The following is an 18,861-nucleotide window of genomic DNA, read 5'->3' as shown; positions in this document are numbered from 1 at the left end:
GGGGCTTCCACAACCCGCATAGACCAGACGCCCGGACAGGGAAGGGTTTCTAGTGAGAGATGCTACTCTCTCTGCCTCGAAGGAAAGCCAAGGCCTCCTTTCCAGCCTTCTCAGAGAGGGAACCCAGAGAACCAGTCCCAAGAAGGGTGAAAAGAAAGTGAGGAACTCGGCTTCTGAAATGCAAACACAATCTACTGAGTTATCTATGCTGGCTACCTACGGAGAGGAGAGAGCAGTGGTGTGGAAAATACAAAATACTGGCTAATCCCCCAACATTTTATATTTGCCTTGAGAATAGAGAAGGTGATTTTGGCCCTTTCCATCAAGTTTAGGATCCTCATTCTCTTGCTTAAACCAGTTTTATTTTTTCCTAAGTGTAGTGAGTGGTAGTGTGCCCAAATCTAGCCAGGAGAAAGAGTTTTAAAATTTACTGCCGATAATTCCCCACCCCCCCGCCCCGCCCCGCACCTTGTTTTTTTCCATCTTTCTCATTGCTCTACAAGTGCCAAGATACTTTTTTTCCACATCAGGCCAAATTGGGTTTCCTGCCTGATGGTGCCTAATGTAAGACCTGGTCCTAGGTTTCCCTGCCTTTCTCTGTGATGTTGTCACAGGGGAGTTGCTCTCACAGTGGGATGCCCTCATAAAGCTCCTCTTTTTAATTTTTTTAAATGTGAAATTCATATAACATAGAATTCACCATCTTAGAGTACGCAGTTCAGTGGCATTTACTACACACACAATGCTGCACAGCCATCGTTTTGATCTACAGCATTTTCATCCCCCCAAAAGGACACCTGTACCCATTAAGCAGCCACTCCCATTCCTCCGTCACCCCCAGTCTCCAGCAACTGTTAATCTGTTTGCTGTTTCTATAGATTACAGGTTCTGGATATTTCACATAAATGGAATCATACAACATGGGTCCTTTCTTGTCTGACCGTTTGTTTTCAAGGATCATCATGTGGTAGCGTGTATCAGGATTAATTCCTTTTTAATGACTGAATAATATTCCATTGTATGGATCTACCGCAGTTTGTTTCTTCATTCCTCCATTGGCTGTGTTTGAATTGTTTCTGCCTTTGGACTATTATGAATAGTCCTATGAATATTTGTGTACAAATTTTGTTTGAACGCTGTTTTCTGTTCTTTTAAGTATATCCCTCAGAGTAGAGTTGCTGAATCATTGGGTAATTCTATGTTCAGACTTTTGAGAAACCAACAAACTGTCTTTCAGAGTGGCTGTATCATTTTACATTCCCTCCAGCCATGTAGGAGGGTCCCCATTTCTCCACATCCTTGCCAGCACTTGCTTTCCATCTTTTTTGAGTCTAGTTATCCTAATGGGTGTAAAGCAGTAACTCATTGTGACCCCCTAGGGTTTTGCACCAAGCACTTACTATGTGCCAGGTGATGTGAAGAAGGTGCAATTGTGGGCAAGACAGATCCTGCCCCTGCTCTCCTGTTGCCAGTGAATCCAGGCTCCATTATTCATTACAAGTCCTAGTTTAGAAAAAGAAGCTGGCCTTTTCCTAGAGTTTCAGTTCTGTCCATTTGCTGAATTGAACGTAGTTATCAGCACTGCCCATGTTGCTGAGTTTTGATGCCCCTTTTTTCAGCAGTTAATTACACAGACCTTGATATCCCCTTACACTGAGCTTACAAGACACATTTTAATTGGCTTCTGCTGCCACAAAGATACCTTTGAGTGACGCCTTGCTAATGGCCACTGACCCCGTACATCTGAGTACACGGCCTGATGAGGGCTGCCTAGTCGTTTCAGGACCTGTGGCTTGTATACCTTTAGAAGACAAGCCTGCGTCACACTGGGAAAGGTCAGGCACCAGGAAAGACTGATTAAAATCTGTGTAACTGGCCACTTGCCTGGAGCAGGGAGAACCATTTCTCTGGATGTGCCTTGCCCCTGCTCGAGAAACTCTAAACTGTCCCAGCCTGGTCAGGAGGCTGCCCGTCCGTTTCAGTAGGTGACCTGCAATGGTGGCAGTCTCCTTAGGGTGGAGGTCCCTCCCCATTATTCCCGGAAACTGGAGCTAAAATCAGCGTGCTTTCCCCGATGCTGCTAAAAGTCAATTGGCCTGGGACTCCCAGGTAATCTAATTCAGACACACACAGGGGAGGTGAAGGGACTGTACTGCCCTTACCTACCGTCTTCTGGGTCAGAATGCTTGCAGGCCAGAGAAAGCAACTGGGACCCAGTGACATGCTGAGACCAACCTTGACGTTTCTCACCAGCCTCTTTCTATGCAAAGATGAGTGAGTTAAGTCATAACAGGCTCCCTGTGCCTCCACACCAAAAGTCAGAGAGAGATAGCATACCATGTAGGATGAAACCTAAGGCTCCCAGGCAGGAAGACAGGTATGAACCTGAATCTTTAATAAGTGGCCTTGAAAATGCCACATAACCTCTCTGAATCTTGGTTTCCTTCTGTGTTTACAGCTAGTCCTACTGATGTGAAATAAGTGATTTAATGGAGGTTTTGGAGATGCCTAATAAATGCCTAATCAATAAACTCATTTTGGCTGAGTTTGCACAGGAAGGTTTCATAGAGGATGTGAGCTTTGAGGAGGGCCTTGATGGAGGGGAAGGGATTTCCCAAACAGAGGAGAGGGAAAGGACCAGCATGAGTGAGTATGTGGTAGTCTTCTCTGGCACATAGATGAGGTGGGCAATGCCATGCTAAGGAGTTTGGGCCATGTGCAAAGAAGCAGCATCACCTGCAGTCATTGCGGGTTATAGACTGATCTGGATTCAAAGCCAAGCTGAGAGGTGGTACTCTGGAGGCCTTAGCTGCCTTTTCTGTAAAACTGGAATGCTAATGCTGTAATGGGGAATGTATTGAAGATGCTCAGCCCAATGCTTAAAGCCTAATAAATGTGAGTGTATACTCTGTGCAACAATTACTGTGGTTGGATTGTTGTTGTAACAGTTTACAGCATAGGCCACAGGGAGTTATTCAACATTTGTGTGCAGATTAAGGAATGTTAAGATGAAGAAATCATACCCCATAGATGATGGTATGGATTTCACTAGCTTAGGTGCTCCAGACAGTAGTTGATTGTTTATTAACTGCAAATGGCCACACACACACACACACACACACACACACACACACACAAAATAGAGTTAAATTTTGTAATTACCCTCCTTAGTGGTTCATGCCTATGGGAGTTGTACACATGGATATCACTGTCCTGGTGAGAGAAAATTTTGTGTTGTCTTCCATGCAGGGTTTTGATGGCTTCTTGTATTTCAATCTCATATCAGCTGAAGAAGTACAAAGAGCATGTGAGTCTGAACTGCTGCCCTCAGTTCAGAAAGAATATATTGAATATCTCAGTAATAGATTATTTGGTCTGGGATGGAAGAAGGGATAAAGAGATAAACTCAAATCACAGCAGGATCTGAGTAAGATGAGCAGGAACTTTTTCTTTAAAAATCTCATAAGAAATTGACCTCAGGCTGCACATCTTCAGAGCTGAAAGAGCCTTTAGAGATTATGTAAGTCAAATTCTTATATTTAATATTATTTATTTCAAAGCAAAGAAAATTAAGCAAGGCCACATTTTCAGAGTGCATACATTTCATCATTTTCATACTCGAAATTTCCTTTCAGATTAAACGTTATCTCCATTTTACAGAAGAAGAAGTTGAGACTTGGGTGCATGGACAGTGCATAGTCTGTTCAGGCTCCTATAACAAAAATGTCATAAACTGGGTGGCTTATAAATAGCAGAAGTGTGTTTCTCACAGTTCTGCAGACTGGTAAGTCCCAAATCAAGGTGCCAGCAGATTCTGTGTGTGCTGGGGGCCTGCTTCCTAAATAGCTGTCTTTTTTATGTAAAGTCACACAATGGGAGGGGCAAGAAAGCTTTCTAGGGCTTCTTTTATAAAGACATTTATCCCATCCATGAGGGTTCTGCCTTTATGTCCTAATCACCTCTCAAAGATCCCTCCTCCTAGTCTCTTTGGGGGATAAGCCTCAACATATGAATTTGGTGGGAGGACACATTCAGTCTATAGTATTCTGCCCCTGATTCCCCCAAATTCACATCCTTCTCACACGCTAAATACATTCATTCCGTCCCAGTAGATCCACACTCAGTCCAGCCTCAATTTGTAAGTCTGAAGTCCGGTGAAAGTGAAAGTCACTCAGTTGTGTCCAACTCTTTGTGACCCCATGGATGATACAGTCCATGGAATTCTCCAGGCCAGAATACTGGAGCGGGTAGCCATTCCCTTTTCCAGGCAATCTTCCCAACCCAGGGATCGAACCCGGGTTTCCCTCATTGCAGGTGGATTCTTTACCAGCTGAGCCACCAGAGGAGTCCAAGAATACTGGAGCGGGTAGCCTATCCCTTCTCTAGTGGATCTTCCCAACCCAGGAATCGAACTGGGGTCTAGAGTCTTCTCTAAATATGACCTAAATCAGATATGGGTGGGACTCGAGCTATTGGGTCATTCTGAGGCAAAAGCTGTGGACCTGTGAAATCACGTATATATCTGCTTCCAAAACACAATGGTGGGACAGGTAGAGGGCAGATAGTCCCATTCCAAGAGGGAGAAGCAGGACAGAAGAAAGGAGTCCCAAGCAAACCCAAAACCTTGAGACTCAAGGTCCCCTGGGGGCCAATGTGACTTTCCTTATTCACATGCCAGAAATTTACAGGAGCCCTAGTCTTACATTTTATGAAAAAGATACATAGCAAATATTGAGAGTTCCCAGAAGTTAGTAGTTAATATGGGTTGGAAAGGTGAATAAATTCAAGAAAGTTTTTTAAAATTTCTACATGAGAGATCCATGTGATTTTTTTTAAAGGGAAACTAAGATCTTTTTGAAGTCTTAGGAAGCCACCCCTGCCCTCCGATGATGGAGGCCAAGAGATTCTCAACTTCAGCCCAGAGGAGTGCTGCTTAGGACTCCCGTATTTGAACGAAAACCAGCATCCTGTCTGGGCTCCGACGCCTGCAGCTGCATAGGGCCAAGAAGAAATTCTCTGCTCTGGCTGCACTTACCGGTCGTGTTCTCATGACTGGAATAGTTTATCTCTAGAATCCAAAGGGAAAATTTCCAAAACCCCCACAAGGATGAAAAAAATTTAAAACCTTACTACAGTTGGTACTAGTTGATTTAAAAAAGAGGTCAAACATAGAGATGTGGGAGATAACTTTCAGGCCTGTTAACAAAAGCATATTTCATCTTTCCAGGTTCTAACTCCCTTTCCCCTCTGCCAGGGAGGAGCCCCAGATGGTTATCACTCAAGAGTGTAACTAGGGAAACCACAAACCTGCCCCCATCACTATGGAGACAGCCTTTTATTTGTGTGGCCTCTGAGTATTCATGACATCAGCAAGGATGCTTCTTAGAAAGAAATTTTATCAATAATTCCCGATGAGCAAAGTTAAGAATCACATTAGAATGTTTCAGCCACTTTGAGGGCTCCCATCAGCCTAGTTGCAGGAGTGTTTAAAGGAGCAGCCCGTTTTACAGTAGCTGTAGTGAGGAGCGTTTTAGAGTTGATGTGACTGAAAGCTGAGTTTGTGAAACAACAGACATTATAAGATTTAAGTAATCTGGTGCTGAGAATAAATGTTTCCAACAGAGTCAGCACCAGAGGTTTAATAAAGTGCCTGGGACAGAAGAGTTTCCTAGAACGGTCTCAGAAGTTTCCATACTTAAACAGGGGAGGTTCCGGGCAAACGTTGTTAAGTTGGACATCCTAGCTCTAAAGTTCTTTAGTCTTCATATCAGGTTGACATAAGAAAGGCTGGATTTGAAGCATGCCTCAAAACAAGAGAGCACATTTTACAAACAACAGCCAAACTTCCTCGGCCCCTTGGTCTAAAAGTTGCTTAGAAAGAAAAGAAATTCTCTCGTTGTGAATAGGGGGTATCTTCATTTGGTTTGCCCTTTGTCTGCGTGGTTTTTTTTATTGTTTTATTTATCTAGAAAAGCCAGAAATTTGTTCCTGAAACTTGTCCAAAATAAACGAGAGCTCAGCATCTTCCCGACGACCATCCTTGCTGCTAAATTAATTTGCGGGGATTTCTAACCACCCCCACCCCTGCATTTTTCTGCACAAATTCATTTGCCAAATCCCCAACAAACCGGAAACTGTGTAAACACAGAAGTGGAGTTATTGATATTTCCCAGCGATGTGTAAAACACGCCTTTATTCTCCAAGGTCTGGCGTGCTGCTTTGGTGCTAATCCATCATCTGTGTTTGCATTATTGCAGAGCTTGCGTTCGGGAGCATCTACTGGAGTGGATGCAGTTATTCTCCTGCTGAGAAGTTGCATATGTCAAACAGCAATATGATATATACTAAATAAAAGGTATTATGCTAGCCATGTGGCAAAGTATGCATAACGATACTTGGCAAAACAGATTCATGCTTCAGTTTTTAACTACATTCTAGGCAGAATGTTCTGATCAGAGAGCTTAATTAACCTAAGACTGTGTCCTTTGCAAAGTGGGTTTGGTTGATTGAGGTTTGGGAATGCTGACAATCACTTAATTATCTAAACTACTCTGTAAATATGACTGATGCAGGCACATTGAATTTCAGAGATCAATACCACTTACTTTACCTGTTTTATAATATACTTTTGCATTTATATGTATACAATAGGGAGACAGTACATTATTATGTATATTATGTAATTATTATGTAGGAAAAATAGGTATAAAGTTGTCAGTTCTATATATAGGAATCTCTGTGGATACATAAATAATTCATAGATCAGTAAATAAATCTATATGCATGTATTCCTGGGTCTGGTGGACAAGTGTACAAAATGTGCAAAATAATAGATAAACCTCTTTTTGCTCATTTGAGATGTTGTTTTAATGCAGAATTACAGTAGCTCCTTAATGATGAGAGGCAGTGACAATTCATTAGCAGACTGTGGCTTGGATTAAGTGTTCGATTTGCCTACAGAGTGTGACCAGTGTTCAGTTACATGAAGTGTCTGCATTTCTTGTGAACGCATTTTTGTTTCCTTTTGCCAGTTAAAATAACCTTGAGCTTTATTTTTTTTTTCTTTTGAAGACCCTAGCCAGCAGAAGACAAATACTTCTATAATCTGCTTTTCAATAATGATTTTTTTAGAATGTTAGACTGTCATATAAAACAACCTTCAGAAATGCTACTAGATTTCTTGTTTTCTTCTTAAAGGACAATTGGATGATGGGGAGACAAAGAATAGCCAGTCCAAGCTACTTCATGTTTTGTCTTCTGGATTGTTTTAAGAAAACAGGGGTTTCCCCAGGGTTTTTCTTTCTTTCTTTTTTTTCATAGTTGCAAAATTCTATTTCTCCTTGGTGTAGAAAAAGAAATATACTTTGAATATGTATATATTGGAGCATATCTATTTCATCAAAAAAATGTAAGTTAGTTTAGTTTTTATAATTCTTTTATACATTTTAAGATAGTTGAAATGTAAACACCACAGGTAACCTTCCAGATACTTTCAAAGGGTATCTCACCCTTCATTCTCTATCCCAGTCCCTAACACAGTTTGAACATCTAATAATACTCAGTTGGTCTAATAGGATCTTTAACTATAGGTTCATTAGCTGGATTCCAAGACCACAGACTTGCTTTGAATTTCTTGTTGGACTTCCCTTGTGAATTTCGTGCAGAAGTCCTTCCATTTCTTTATTTCACACATTTCATGTAGATAGTTTTGCTCGGAAATTACCAAACGGTTTAACTGCAGAGGGTGCTAAACTTCAGCTACTTTTCCCATTTAGCATCAGAAGGACTGCAGCAACTCTAGCTGCAGTCCTAGAGCAAGACACTGCAGCTGGATTTGAGGGCCAGACTGGCAGTGCCCTGAGGCTAAGTTTAACCGTGCCCGGGCTGAGATGCTGGGTCCCCAGAACATCTGGATGAGAAGTGAACATCTGGGCAGGTGTACTCTGGTGTATAGAGTGTAGACACTGCGTCTAGATAACTAGTTGGGAATTCTTTTCTTCCAGCTCTCCAAAAACCTGTTTCTGGAGATTTCTATTTTCAAGGTATTCCTCACAGAGTCTCAAATGTATCATTGAAATCATGAAATTTTCTTTCTTCTCTTGTTGTGTGATGGTTGTGGTTGATGGATAGGTAGATGGCTCAAAATTGTAATCATTTTTTTTTAAAAACCCTTTTAAAAGGATTTAGATATGCTTCTTTTCGTTTTTGAGCCACAAAAATATTTTCCATCCTGCTTCAATTATGAAACTTGAAATTGCAATAGAAAGAGATGAATTGTGATAATACTATGCTTACAAATGGGAATTCTTACAAAAGCCTACTCTCCCTGTCTGCTGTTTGTGGAGATTAAGTCCTCACTCACGCTGACTTTCCTTTCTTACTTGTTTATATTCTCAGAGTATAAAAATACAGTGGTCAGAAAGTTCCTCTTGGGGTGTCTTCATTTAGTTCTTGTCTGAGGATTCCTTTCTAAATGGACTTTGGTATCATGTTAGCAACTCACATTGTTTGCCGAAATCGGAGCTGCCCAGGGAAATTAGAGCAGTTAATTTAATATCATGAACGTTTGGGGGCTTCTTGCCTGATTCACAGGCGGGAGAGTGTAAATCACGTTGAGTATTCTGTATAAAGCAGAGGACAGTAAAAACCGCCTCCATCCGCTGCCTTCCTGCCCCTCATCCTCACTTTGCACCTGTGGAAATCTCCCTTCATTCCAAGCATACTCCCCAAATGCTTGCTAGTAGAGAAGTGTGAGGCAGAAAGGCCGCCTCTCACCATGTTCCCATGAAGGACCGCTCCGTCGTCATTGTTAGTGATGGGGCCACAGCAAGAACCGTGCGGCTTGTGGCTTAGAGCTTTCGTCCATGTATTTTTGAGCTCAGCCCTGCCACAGTGGCACAGGAAGGACTCATTCTACAACCATAGGTGACCAGCTGTGAAGTCCCTGGCACTAGGCTGGGCACTGGGGTCGGTTATATTGTGTGGCAAGAAATCAGGATTTGTAGCAGTGCAAGACACACTTCTTACTGCCAAGGAAAAATAAAAAGAGAGTTACCAGGTACTTTCAGACAGCCAAGTTCTTAGTGCTCCCATTTCCGAAGTTCCCTTTGCACCTGCCTCTTGAGTAAATGGTGTGTGGAGGGGATGGTTGGCTTTTTGATTTGTTCTTAAGAGGATCTCTGAATGAGTCTTCAAAGGTGCTATATGGACCTTTGACCAGAAAGCTTAGAACACATGTCGGCAGCCTCTGTCCACCCCTGGAAGCAAACCGCTAAGTCAGACGGTCTGTCCTTAGCTCTGGAAGGTCTCTGTGTGCCTAATTTCACTTCTCTCCCAATACCCGCAGAAAGATGCTACGTTTGCGTTTATTTCACCTCCCTTCTCCTGTGCTTCAGGACTAAGTTGTGTGTGTCTGAGATGTAATTTAGAAAGAAAATGAAACCTTGTCGGAACCTAGTGTGTATTTACTTTGTTTTAGGGATCTAGCTTATTTGCTGGAAATATAAGAATCGATTGCAGATAATTAATGAGCGTATCATGAATACTCTGAGGCTCAGTGCCATGCAGATGTGATTATTGGGAAGTGAATAACTTGGGTTTACATTTGCCTGACAAGACCCTCGCAGGCATTTACCCCGTAGACTTTCAAAATGAGCAATACATCTTGGGAAGAACTCTTTACTACCAAGGCAGGGATACTGTTTATCTGTGACTAGAATGAAAGGAGACAATCTAGATTATAATAAATGTCTTCTAGAAAAGCACATTTCAGCATAAATATTTTAAATTTTGATACCTTTCATGGATTCCAAAACACTCTATAAAATGCACCCACAGAGATGCTTATATTAAAGTTCAGTTTTCTCCATTACTAATACACAACAAGGTGTCAACTTGTGCCACCCACTGAAAACTATTGAAACAGCACGTGATTGATAGTGTACTGGACATCTCTGCTTTTAGCCTTAAAGTGAGCAGGGCCATCTCAGCAACTCTTGGTCGCCACTGCTCTATACCCTGAGTGGCAGAGCCCCGATGGGAGACTGAGCAGTGGATTTTCAAAATCTTTTGCACATATCCTTTCCCTCTACCCTTTCTCATTTCATTCAACCACTTCTCTTTTTTTCTCTTCTTTCTAGGAGTTTTTTCCTCCCCTGAATGTTACATTCTTTCCATGTAAAACTCTGTACATTTAGAGTATTATGGTTGGTTTCTGGAACTCTTGTAAAGAAAAGGAATAGAAAACACTTCCAAAATCCAGCAAATAAACGATATTCTAATAGCCAGGACCTCTCTAACATGTCTTCACAAAAGCCGGTATGCCACAAACTGCCATCTCTCTACACTACCCCAGACTTCCCAATTTGATGATTTAGAGACTTTTCTACTTAGGTAGATGGTCCCGTTTTTGCCGAATTCAGCACGTTCATTGAACAATTTCTTGGAGCCAGATGCCAACTCCACTGCATTTCTGCTTGGTAAGGTTTGGTGGCCTTGGCGCAGGGCAGGAGTTGTTGATTCATTGACCCTTAAACAGATGATAAATCTAGAAGTTGGACAGTAGTACTAGATTGCCTTAATAGAACTTCTGCGGGGAATCAGTGGCTCCAACACTTACGGGAAATCTACAAAAAGGCCACTGTCTAAACTCTCGTTAAGAAAGGCTCGGGAAGAACCTGGGGTAGCAGGAACTACTCAGAGATAACGTGTAGTCGGCGTCAGAAAGGACTTTGAATGCTAGATGTGGAATTCATCAACTTGCGGAGTGGTTCTGCTTCTTGAGACCCCCGTTTCTTGCTGCTGCTTTCACTCTAAATGACTGGTGTGTTGTATCGTGAGCATCTTTTGAGATGATTCAGTTCCCCATGGGACCGCAGCAGAGCCCATCTGCTCTGATGCACTCCATCACTCTGATTGTATATATTTCATTCATGTGCATTTATGCCATCCTACATCTATATATTTTTTTCAGTGATAACAGGATTTTAATTGCAATTCCACCTTCCTTCAGCAGAATATAAAATACTCCAAGAGGGCTACCAAAGGCAGCTCTGACGTATCTTCTGCAGAGAGTTGTCTTGGCGCAAGACAAGCTCAAGTTTCAGGTGAAAATTCCAGCAGCCGGAGAACCCTCCACCTGAGAGGACTGATTCTGTCTGAGACAAAGAAAAAGGAGTCTAGACAGGAGTTTGTCACTACAGCCATACTTCTTTCTACTGCTCTTCCTCCGAAGACCGTGGTGTGTTTCACACACAGAATTTAAGACAGTCTGGCGATAATCACTATTTTCTGTATAAAACAGTTTTTAATTAAATGAGTTTTTAAATATATATAATAGATGATATTTAAGTTGAGGTGTGGTCGTGATCAGTCTCCTGACTTACACATCAGGCATATTTTGATTTGAGATAGCGGTGTCTATTTGTTATTGCTCAACTAGAATAACCTCAGTCCCCAACTACAGTGTATATTAGTCAAGGCGTCTTTTTAAAAGACAGGATTTTCATGCTAAAAAGATGGAAAGGGAAATAAGAAAAAAAAGTTCCAAAATAGGTGCATTTAATTCTCCCCAATTTAAATTTACATGGTACATCTTTAAAGCGATAACGATAGTCCTTTCTTCCCCCCATCAGGAACGCTTCCATCAATGAGTTTCTTTAATGTCGATGATGCTTGGTGCAGTTTGAGGGAATCTGTATTTAGTCAGAGACTGCTTCAATAGAATGACCTACCAGATGGGCCCCATAACAAAGCACGGAGGCATCAAACCACCACAGACATTTGGTGCTTAGAATAATAAAAAGACTATAAAATTAGATTAGTTGAGTCTAATTTGGAATTGGTATATTCCCCATGCACCCTCATTGCTCTTGGGCAGATAAAGCCTAAAGATTTAGCACTGTGTCAGAGCGGAAGACTGCAACTTCCAGTAAAAGGGAGACAGGGAGAGGGAGCGAGGGGGAAGAAAGCATTCTGGGAGGTCACCGAGGGCAGAGCAGTGACCTCCAATGATTTACAGGCCTTTAACTTAATGAAATTGTTTCAGTGACATGACGGTAAGAGCTCGTAATGGATTGGATGCCCTAATGTAATGAAATTACTCCCTTCTGCCTAAAAAAAAAAAATGCGCAATTAATATTTGCTGAGCCCTGACAGCCTTTGGTGCGCTCGTCTGTGTAGTTCCTCAGACAGTCAGGAGGAGAGGCAGCAGCGTGGCAGACAGGCTGGTTCGGCGCGAGCTGCTGGCGGGGAGCAGAGCCGGCGAGGGTGGAGGGGCCGCGCTCCGCTCGGGGACGGGGCCGCCGGCCGCCCGCCGGCTCGCGGCTCGGCCCGCTCAGCCCTTCATGCTGTCCCCTTGCTTTCCCACAGGCAACTGGACAACAACCACATCAGCTGCATTGAAGATGGAGCCTTCCGAGCACTGCGTGACTTGGAGATCCTGTGAGTTGATTCTGCGATCGCTGCCTGCCGGGTGTGCGCGCGTGCGTGTGTGTGTGTGTGTGTGTGTGTGTGTGTGCGCGTGTGTGTGTGTGTGTGTTCGTCCGGGTGAGGAAGAGACCGGGGGAGTGTGTGTGCCCGGGGGTCCGTGCGGATGCATTTCTGTGTCTTCTGCTGCAGTGCTATTAAAATTGGGAACTGGGAGATCCCTCCAGCTCACCTTGGTTAAAGTGTTTGCGGGCAGCAAAGTGTGATTTCTCACCTCCCACAAACTGGGGTCCTGCTAATTAAGTCTCAATTGAGTCCTTTCTCCCCTGACGCTCCCACTATATTTGTTGCTGGGTGAAACAGATGGGCTGGAGTAGACCCCCAGTGCCTGCCGGAGCATTCAGGGAGCGCCTGAGTGTGGGCTTAGAGAGCAGGTTACAGGTCTGGGAGATGAGGAAGGGCTAGCGCTGCAGGGTCAAGGCTGGAATCACCCAGAATCAGAAAGGGACCTTGGCACAGAACCAGGCGGAATGCCAGACAGCTGGTAAAGTCCAGTCATGGCCGTGCCTCCTGGGATCTCATCTCGGGTTTAAATCCAAACTTTAAGCAGTAACCTTAAAGTGACAAGGTCTGGGAGGTGAGGGAGAAGATGAGAGGAGATGAACCCCTCCCCGGAAGACCACCTTGTATACCCTGTCTAGGAAAAACGTGTAACCGTCTTCACATGTTCTGGACTTTCAAATGGGTCTAGCTAAGGAAACCTGACTGCTAGGGGGAGAGTCAGCTAGGAGTCATCCCCGGGTCTTTCAGACTAAAATTGGATTGTGTAAGAAAACATTTTGATTGTTCTCCCCCACCCCAAACTACACTTCCAGCTGTCTCTGATTTGGGGAAACCTGAAGAGGAAGGTGACCAAGCCTAGCAGAACTTGCATTGGGAGACGTGTGATTCAGCCCCAATGTGGCCCTTCAATTAGCTGTGTGACCTTGGGCAAGTGCCGTCTGTGTTTAGAGCCTCAGTTTTCTCATTTGGAAAATGAAGGGGGTCATTGCTGTATTGTGGAAGGACTTCCCCTTTCCAATTTCTGTAATTGCTTGCTTCTAAAAATAATTTTGATGGTACAGTTCTAGCCAGAATGATAAGGGCAGGATACACTCCCCTGAAAATTTAAAAAAAAAAAAAAAAAATTACATAGTCACCAGGTTACATATCTCTGACTTCCAGAAGAATGAATAAATGCCAAACAAATGAATGAACTGAGTACATTAAAATGTCCGTTTGTCCGCAAGGGGAGGTCCACCTTCCTTTTCACCTGGCCCTGCAGGCAGCAACAGTGGGTTGGAGACATCCTCTCCACATTGTGTGAAAGAAAGGTGATTCCAAGAGGAATCACGGGAAATCAAGGGGATGCTGATGCTGCAAGCTGCTGGAAATCGGATGAAAGCCGAGAATTCCCGGTACAGAAACGGCAGGACCCACAGCCAGGAGGTCAGTCAGGTTGTCATTCCTAAGATGGATGGTCTCTCCTCACCCAAACTCTGACCTCAGAACCAGCACCAAATGCATGTCTGCTTGGGAAAGGATGCCAGCCCAAATTTAGTAACCCAGGACTCCTCTTATCAAGAGGCTGGAGCTGAGAAGGGTAGGTGTGATTTTCCCTGCCTGCAAAAAAGCCTCTGTAGAAAGGGCTGCTGGGAGCATATCACCTTCTTCTTGAGAAGGATGAGAAAATTCCCTGGGAAGGGACCAAGAAATGGAAGTCGCCAGCTGCCACAAAACAGCTGTGATGACCTGACAGTCCACATGTTAGTGCTCTCGACGGGGCGGGGTGTCATCTCGCCTCACCAGGAGTGCGGTCTGGGGGGAGTGGGAAGGGCTGTACACTCAGACACCCCTGGGTGTGGAGTCCTGGAGGTGGTGGCCCTTTGGCTAAGTTATTCCACCTCTCTGTTTCCTTAACTTTAAGAGATGCCCTCTATACCACATAGGATTCACTCAGTTGTGTCTGACTCTTTGCGACCCCATGGACTGTAGTCCACCAGGCTCCTCTGTCCATGGAATTCTCCAGGCAACAATACTGGAGTGGGTTGCCATTCCTTTCTCCAAGGGATTCTTCCCAACCCAAGGGTCAAACCCAGGTCTCCTGAATTGCAGGCAGATCCTTTACCATCTGAGTCACCTGGGGTCCCCTACACTTCCCTAACTTTCTCCCCACCATGCCCTCATCTCCATCAAACCCCTGTCCAGGACAGAATTGAACAGAATTCCTCTCTACTCTGATTATATATATAAAATATATATTCATGATGTATATAATGCATATATAATTTTTATCCAGATACACCACAACTTGAAGCTTAAAAACTCACTATTAAAAAAAAAAAGTTCTCTCTCCCCATCATTGTAAAGAGCTCACAGGATCTGATTAGTTTATCTTCTCAATTCTAAACAAAGCTAGATCAGTAGCTTTGTTTTAAAGACACTCTCATTTGGCTTCACATGGCTAAGTACTTAAAATTAATCATAATCAGGTATTCCATGGGTTTTTAATTTCCAGCAGAGGCACACAGCTTTGGAACCATCCATCTTCACGGTGAGCATACTGAAATTGGCTGGAGCTGACATCTCCATTTAAAGACCCTCCCTGCCCCACCCCCAGACCTTCCAAATCTCATCTTCACATTGACATTTTATAATATTTCTCTGTAATCACAATTGAGGCACCATAAAGAAACTTGACAATAAAGTATTAATAAAAAATAGGGAACTAAGTGAGGGCATCATGTATTAACTTAATAAATTCTTCAGAGAGAGACAGAGACATCAGGGGGAGGGAGAGGGAAATTCAAAACACACTATCCCCACAAAGGTCCTCTCTAAGTATCTAAAGCTTTTAAAGTCTGCAAATAAAGAAGACAAAATATAGAGACTTCCCTGGCAGTCTAGTGGTTAAGACTCTGCACTTCCACTGCATGGGGCATGGGTTCAATCCCTGGTTGGGGAAAGAAGTTTCCACATACCACGTGGTGTGGGGGGAAAAAAAGAAGACAAAATATAGTATTTCATGTATGTTTTCTCTCTGACATGAGGCAGAAAAAAGTATAAAATAAGGAAAGAGTCCCCATTACCTCAAAGAAATCTCTCTTAAGATTAAGTTTAGGGACAAAAACTAGTAGTGAAAATATTTCACACAGGATCACCCTGTTATTCCATCCTTTCTGTGGATGGAAATGCCATGAAACTTCTTTCCATCCAGGCTGAGGTTGGTGCCACTGAACTGGGTGAGTCTAGGCAGGAACCCCTAGCGGTGAGGAGTAAGGAGCTGTACTACCTGGGGGGAAAGACTGACATCTGTCCACCTCAGCCTCATTTTTGACTCAAGCGCAGTGGGGATGTCGAGCGCAGAGTATGGTAGACAAAGGAAGAGAGCCACCACCCTCTGCTTTTCAGGCAGCCAGAGAAGGGAGTGAGAAGGGACGCATGGTGTGGGCGAAACTCCAGAGGAGCCCTCAGGCAAGTGATGATAGCTGGCCTTCAGGGCGCGGTTACTGATCGTTGCGGTTTAGTCGCTCAGTCGCGTCCGACTCTGTGCGACCCGCGGACGGGAGCCCGCCAGGCTCCTCTGTCCGTGGCATTCTCCAGGCACGAATACCAGAGTGGGTCACCATTTCCTTCTCCAGGGGATCTTCCTGACCCAGAGATCGAGCCCACGTCTCCTGCATTGGCACTAAAAGTGGTGCTTTTATATCCGTTATCTCTCTGCATTCTCACCACCCCTCCATGAAACTTACTGTCGCCTTCTTTTTCACAGAGGACACCCATTTCAGAGAAGCCAAGTAACTGCCTAACTAGCAAGCAGCAGAATATGTGTTACTAAGGCTCGCGGGTGTTGGCTTCGCTGAGGCAGGGCCTCAGGGTGGTCTGAACTGGCCCCGAGAGCTGGTCTCGGCGAGCTCCCAGGGCCCCAGGGTCGTGCTGGGGAAAACTCCGGAGCCTCCCACAGCTTGTGAGATTGTCATTCCCTTTACCCAGGGATGGGTCCCCATAAAGCTGAAGGTAACTCAGCTTCGCAGGGGAAAAAAATCATCCTGCTTTTTCACTGACTTACATTTGAGTCCCAGAGGCAACTTCTCTTCACTTCTGGGCGTCACCGATTGATTTTGGTACTCGATGCGGCTCTGTTTCTTAGCTGAGGGACCTCACTTTCTGTTACCTTGCTTTCAGACGCCCTTCTGTTACCCAAATCATAGACCGTTCATTTCTGTGGGTTTGTACACTTGGCGGTTCACCTCCTCGGTTTTCTCTGGGTAAGGTGTGTGTAAACCATGGTCGAGTATGCCAAGACTGCATTTCCCTGGCTGGCCAGGAATCATTTCTGGGGGGACTCTGAGCCTGGGTTTCTAGACCCCGCCAGCTAGGTTGAGGGCAGCCAGGCATGTCACCAGTTTTACCAAGCCCCTCTCTGCCCTACATGCCATCTTATATATATTAAAAAAAAAAAAAAAATCTGAAAAAAATATTGAATGAAAAAAAAAATGAGTAGGGGCAAATGAAACAAAAAACAACCTAGCCTAATCAAATATTTAAATTTTTTTTCAGTAGTATTGTGGGAGAAAAGATTCTCAGACATTGTCTCTTAGCCAGAAGACAAACGTAGCAGATCAGAAGTTTGGTAGATATGCTGCCAAAATGCTAGGAACGCATCCCCAAGACACTTTCAGTGAGTGGTCTGCCCTTGATAAAGCACATGTACTGGCCAAATCTCACATCGATCCGACAGGTCTTTCGATAATCAGTGTGTGCTGTCTTGAAAGCCTCACGCGCCTTTCTGTCACTTACCATTTTGGAAGTTCAGTGATATCATCATAGGCTGGCTCTGGAAAGACCTTCGCTGTCTCCAGGATGACCTCTTACTGTTGAGATAAGGCATGGGGAGGCTGAGAGCAGGGTCAGGACTAGAGTGAGGCCCATGCCTTCTAACATTCTTACCCTGGGCGCCCCACTTCCCTCGCCCTAGTCCTAGCCCTCACCTTGACTTGTCTAGGGCAACAGCAAGTTAGCAGAAGCAAAGGACTAGAACCTGGGTCTCCGGACCCCTGATTCCATGTTCTTTGCCCACAGTGGGCACCCCCAGGCAATTCAGCTATACAGAAGAAATCCTCTGGTAAGTCTGGGGATCCTAAGCACAGTTGTCCTTTCAAAACCTATCATTAAATGTTTTATATTATGTAGCAGATTGAAGTGAAAAGTAAAAGTCTTAGTCACTCAGTCGTGTCTGACTCTTTGTGACCACATGGACTGTAGTCTCCTCTGTCCATGGAAATTTCCAGGCAAGAATGCTCAAGTGGGTTGCCATTTCCTTCTCCAGGGGATCTTCCTAACCCAGGGATCGAACCCCGGTCTCCTGCATTGCAGGCAGATTCTTTACCATCTGAGCCACCAGGGAAGCCCCATTTAGCAGAGCTGAAAGCAGAATCATTCTTTGATTCTATCATAGACTGAAGTTTGCCCACCCACAATCTGCTAATCAACTCTCTTGAAACCAAAGTTGCAAACTAGATGACAGACTACATTTTGGTCACAAATGAGGCTTTCTTTTTCATCCTAAGAGTGTTCGTTACCATTTTAAATTAGCATTTCACATTGAAAATTGATGCTATTTTTTTTTAAAGTCCAGAATTCCAGCTTTGGACTTTGGTGAAGCAGAAGCATTGGCAACTCTGGCCTGCACATCTGCATTGTGACGATCAGTTGAGACTGAAAAGCACTTACCCGCCTTAGATGGGGTGTTTGTAGCCTCCACCTTCCCGTTGACCTCCCCCCATTTCAGTTACCTACCAGCCCAGACAGCCCCTGCTTTAATCCATCCAAAAAGCAAGGATATGTGCCAGCATTGTGCCAGATGCCAGGGACAGTAAAGCTTTAAATGAGCAGCTGCTTTGGCGGATCAAACTCTAAAGGTGAGAGCTTATCAGAATTGTTGATCAGACAAGCACAGACAGCTAAGTGATGGGGAGTCCAGGACTCCCAGACTGGACAAGGGCACCTCGGAAGCCATCTGGGATGCCTCATGCCTCATCTGGGAAGTTCTTCTCAGGAGCTGAACTTGATTCCAGATTCCCTTTGATTGTAAAACAGTTGTAACTGGGTTTATGCAGGCTTCTCAGGTGGCACTAGTGGTAAAGTACCCGCCTGCCAGTGCAGGAGTCAAAAGAGATATGAGTTCAACCCCTGGGTCGGGAATATCCCCGGAGGAACACATAGCAACCCACTCCAGTATTCTTGCCTGGAGAATCCCATGGACAGAAGAGTCTGGTGGGCTACAGTCCATAGCGTCGCAAAGAGCTGGACACAGCTGAAGCAACCTAGCATGCACACGCGCACAAAGGATGAGAAGCAAGAGAGGAAAACCTCCCGCTATTTCTTGCTCCCTAG

The 18,861-nt window shown here is 44.3% G+C and overlaps 1 protein-coding gene across 2 annotated transcripts in view; it reads left to right on the top strand.

Annotated features, from left to right (window-relative positions):
* The window catches only part of SLIT3 (slit guidance ligand 3), a 722,104-nt gene that overhangs the window by 507,184 nt on the left and 196,059 nt on the right, over positions 1 to 18,861 (top strand). The window contains exons 1-2 of one of the 2 annotated variants that reach the window (XM_061129413.1): positions 12,039 to 12,056; positions 12,370 to 12,441. Coding sequence is in view for 1 of the 2 variants with exons in the window: in XM_061129412.1 (XP_060985395.1) it covers positions 12,370 to 12,441 (72 nt within the window). In the remaining variant the exon portion in view is untranslated. Of the gene's footprint in view, positions 1 to 12,038; positions 12,057 to 12,369; positions 12,442 to 18,861 lie in introns of those variants that run through there. The other variant, XM_061129412.1, reaches the window with a different exon arrangement.

Source organism: Dama dama, chromosome 25 (assembly GCF_033118175.1).
Source record: "Dama dama isolate Ldn47 chromosome 25, ASM3311817v1, whole genome shotgun sequence".
Taxonomy (NCBI): domain Eukaryota; kingdom Metazoa; phylum Chordata; class Mammalia; order Artiodactyla; family Cervidae; genus Dama; species Dama dama.
Note: the sequence above shows the minus strand (reverse complement) of the source record. Positions and strands in the feature narration are given on the sequence as shown.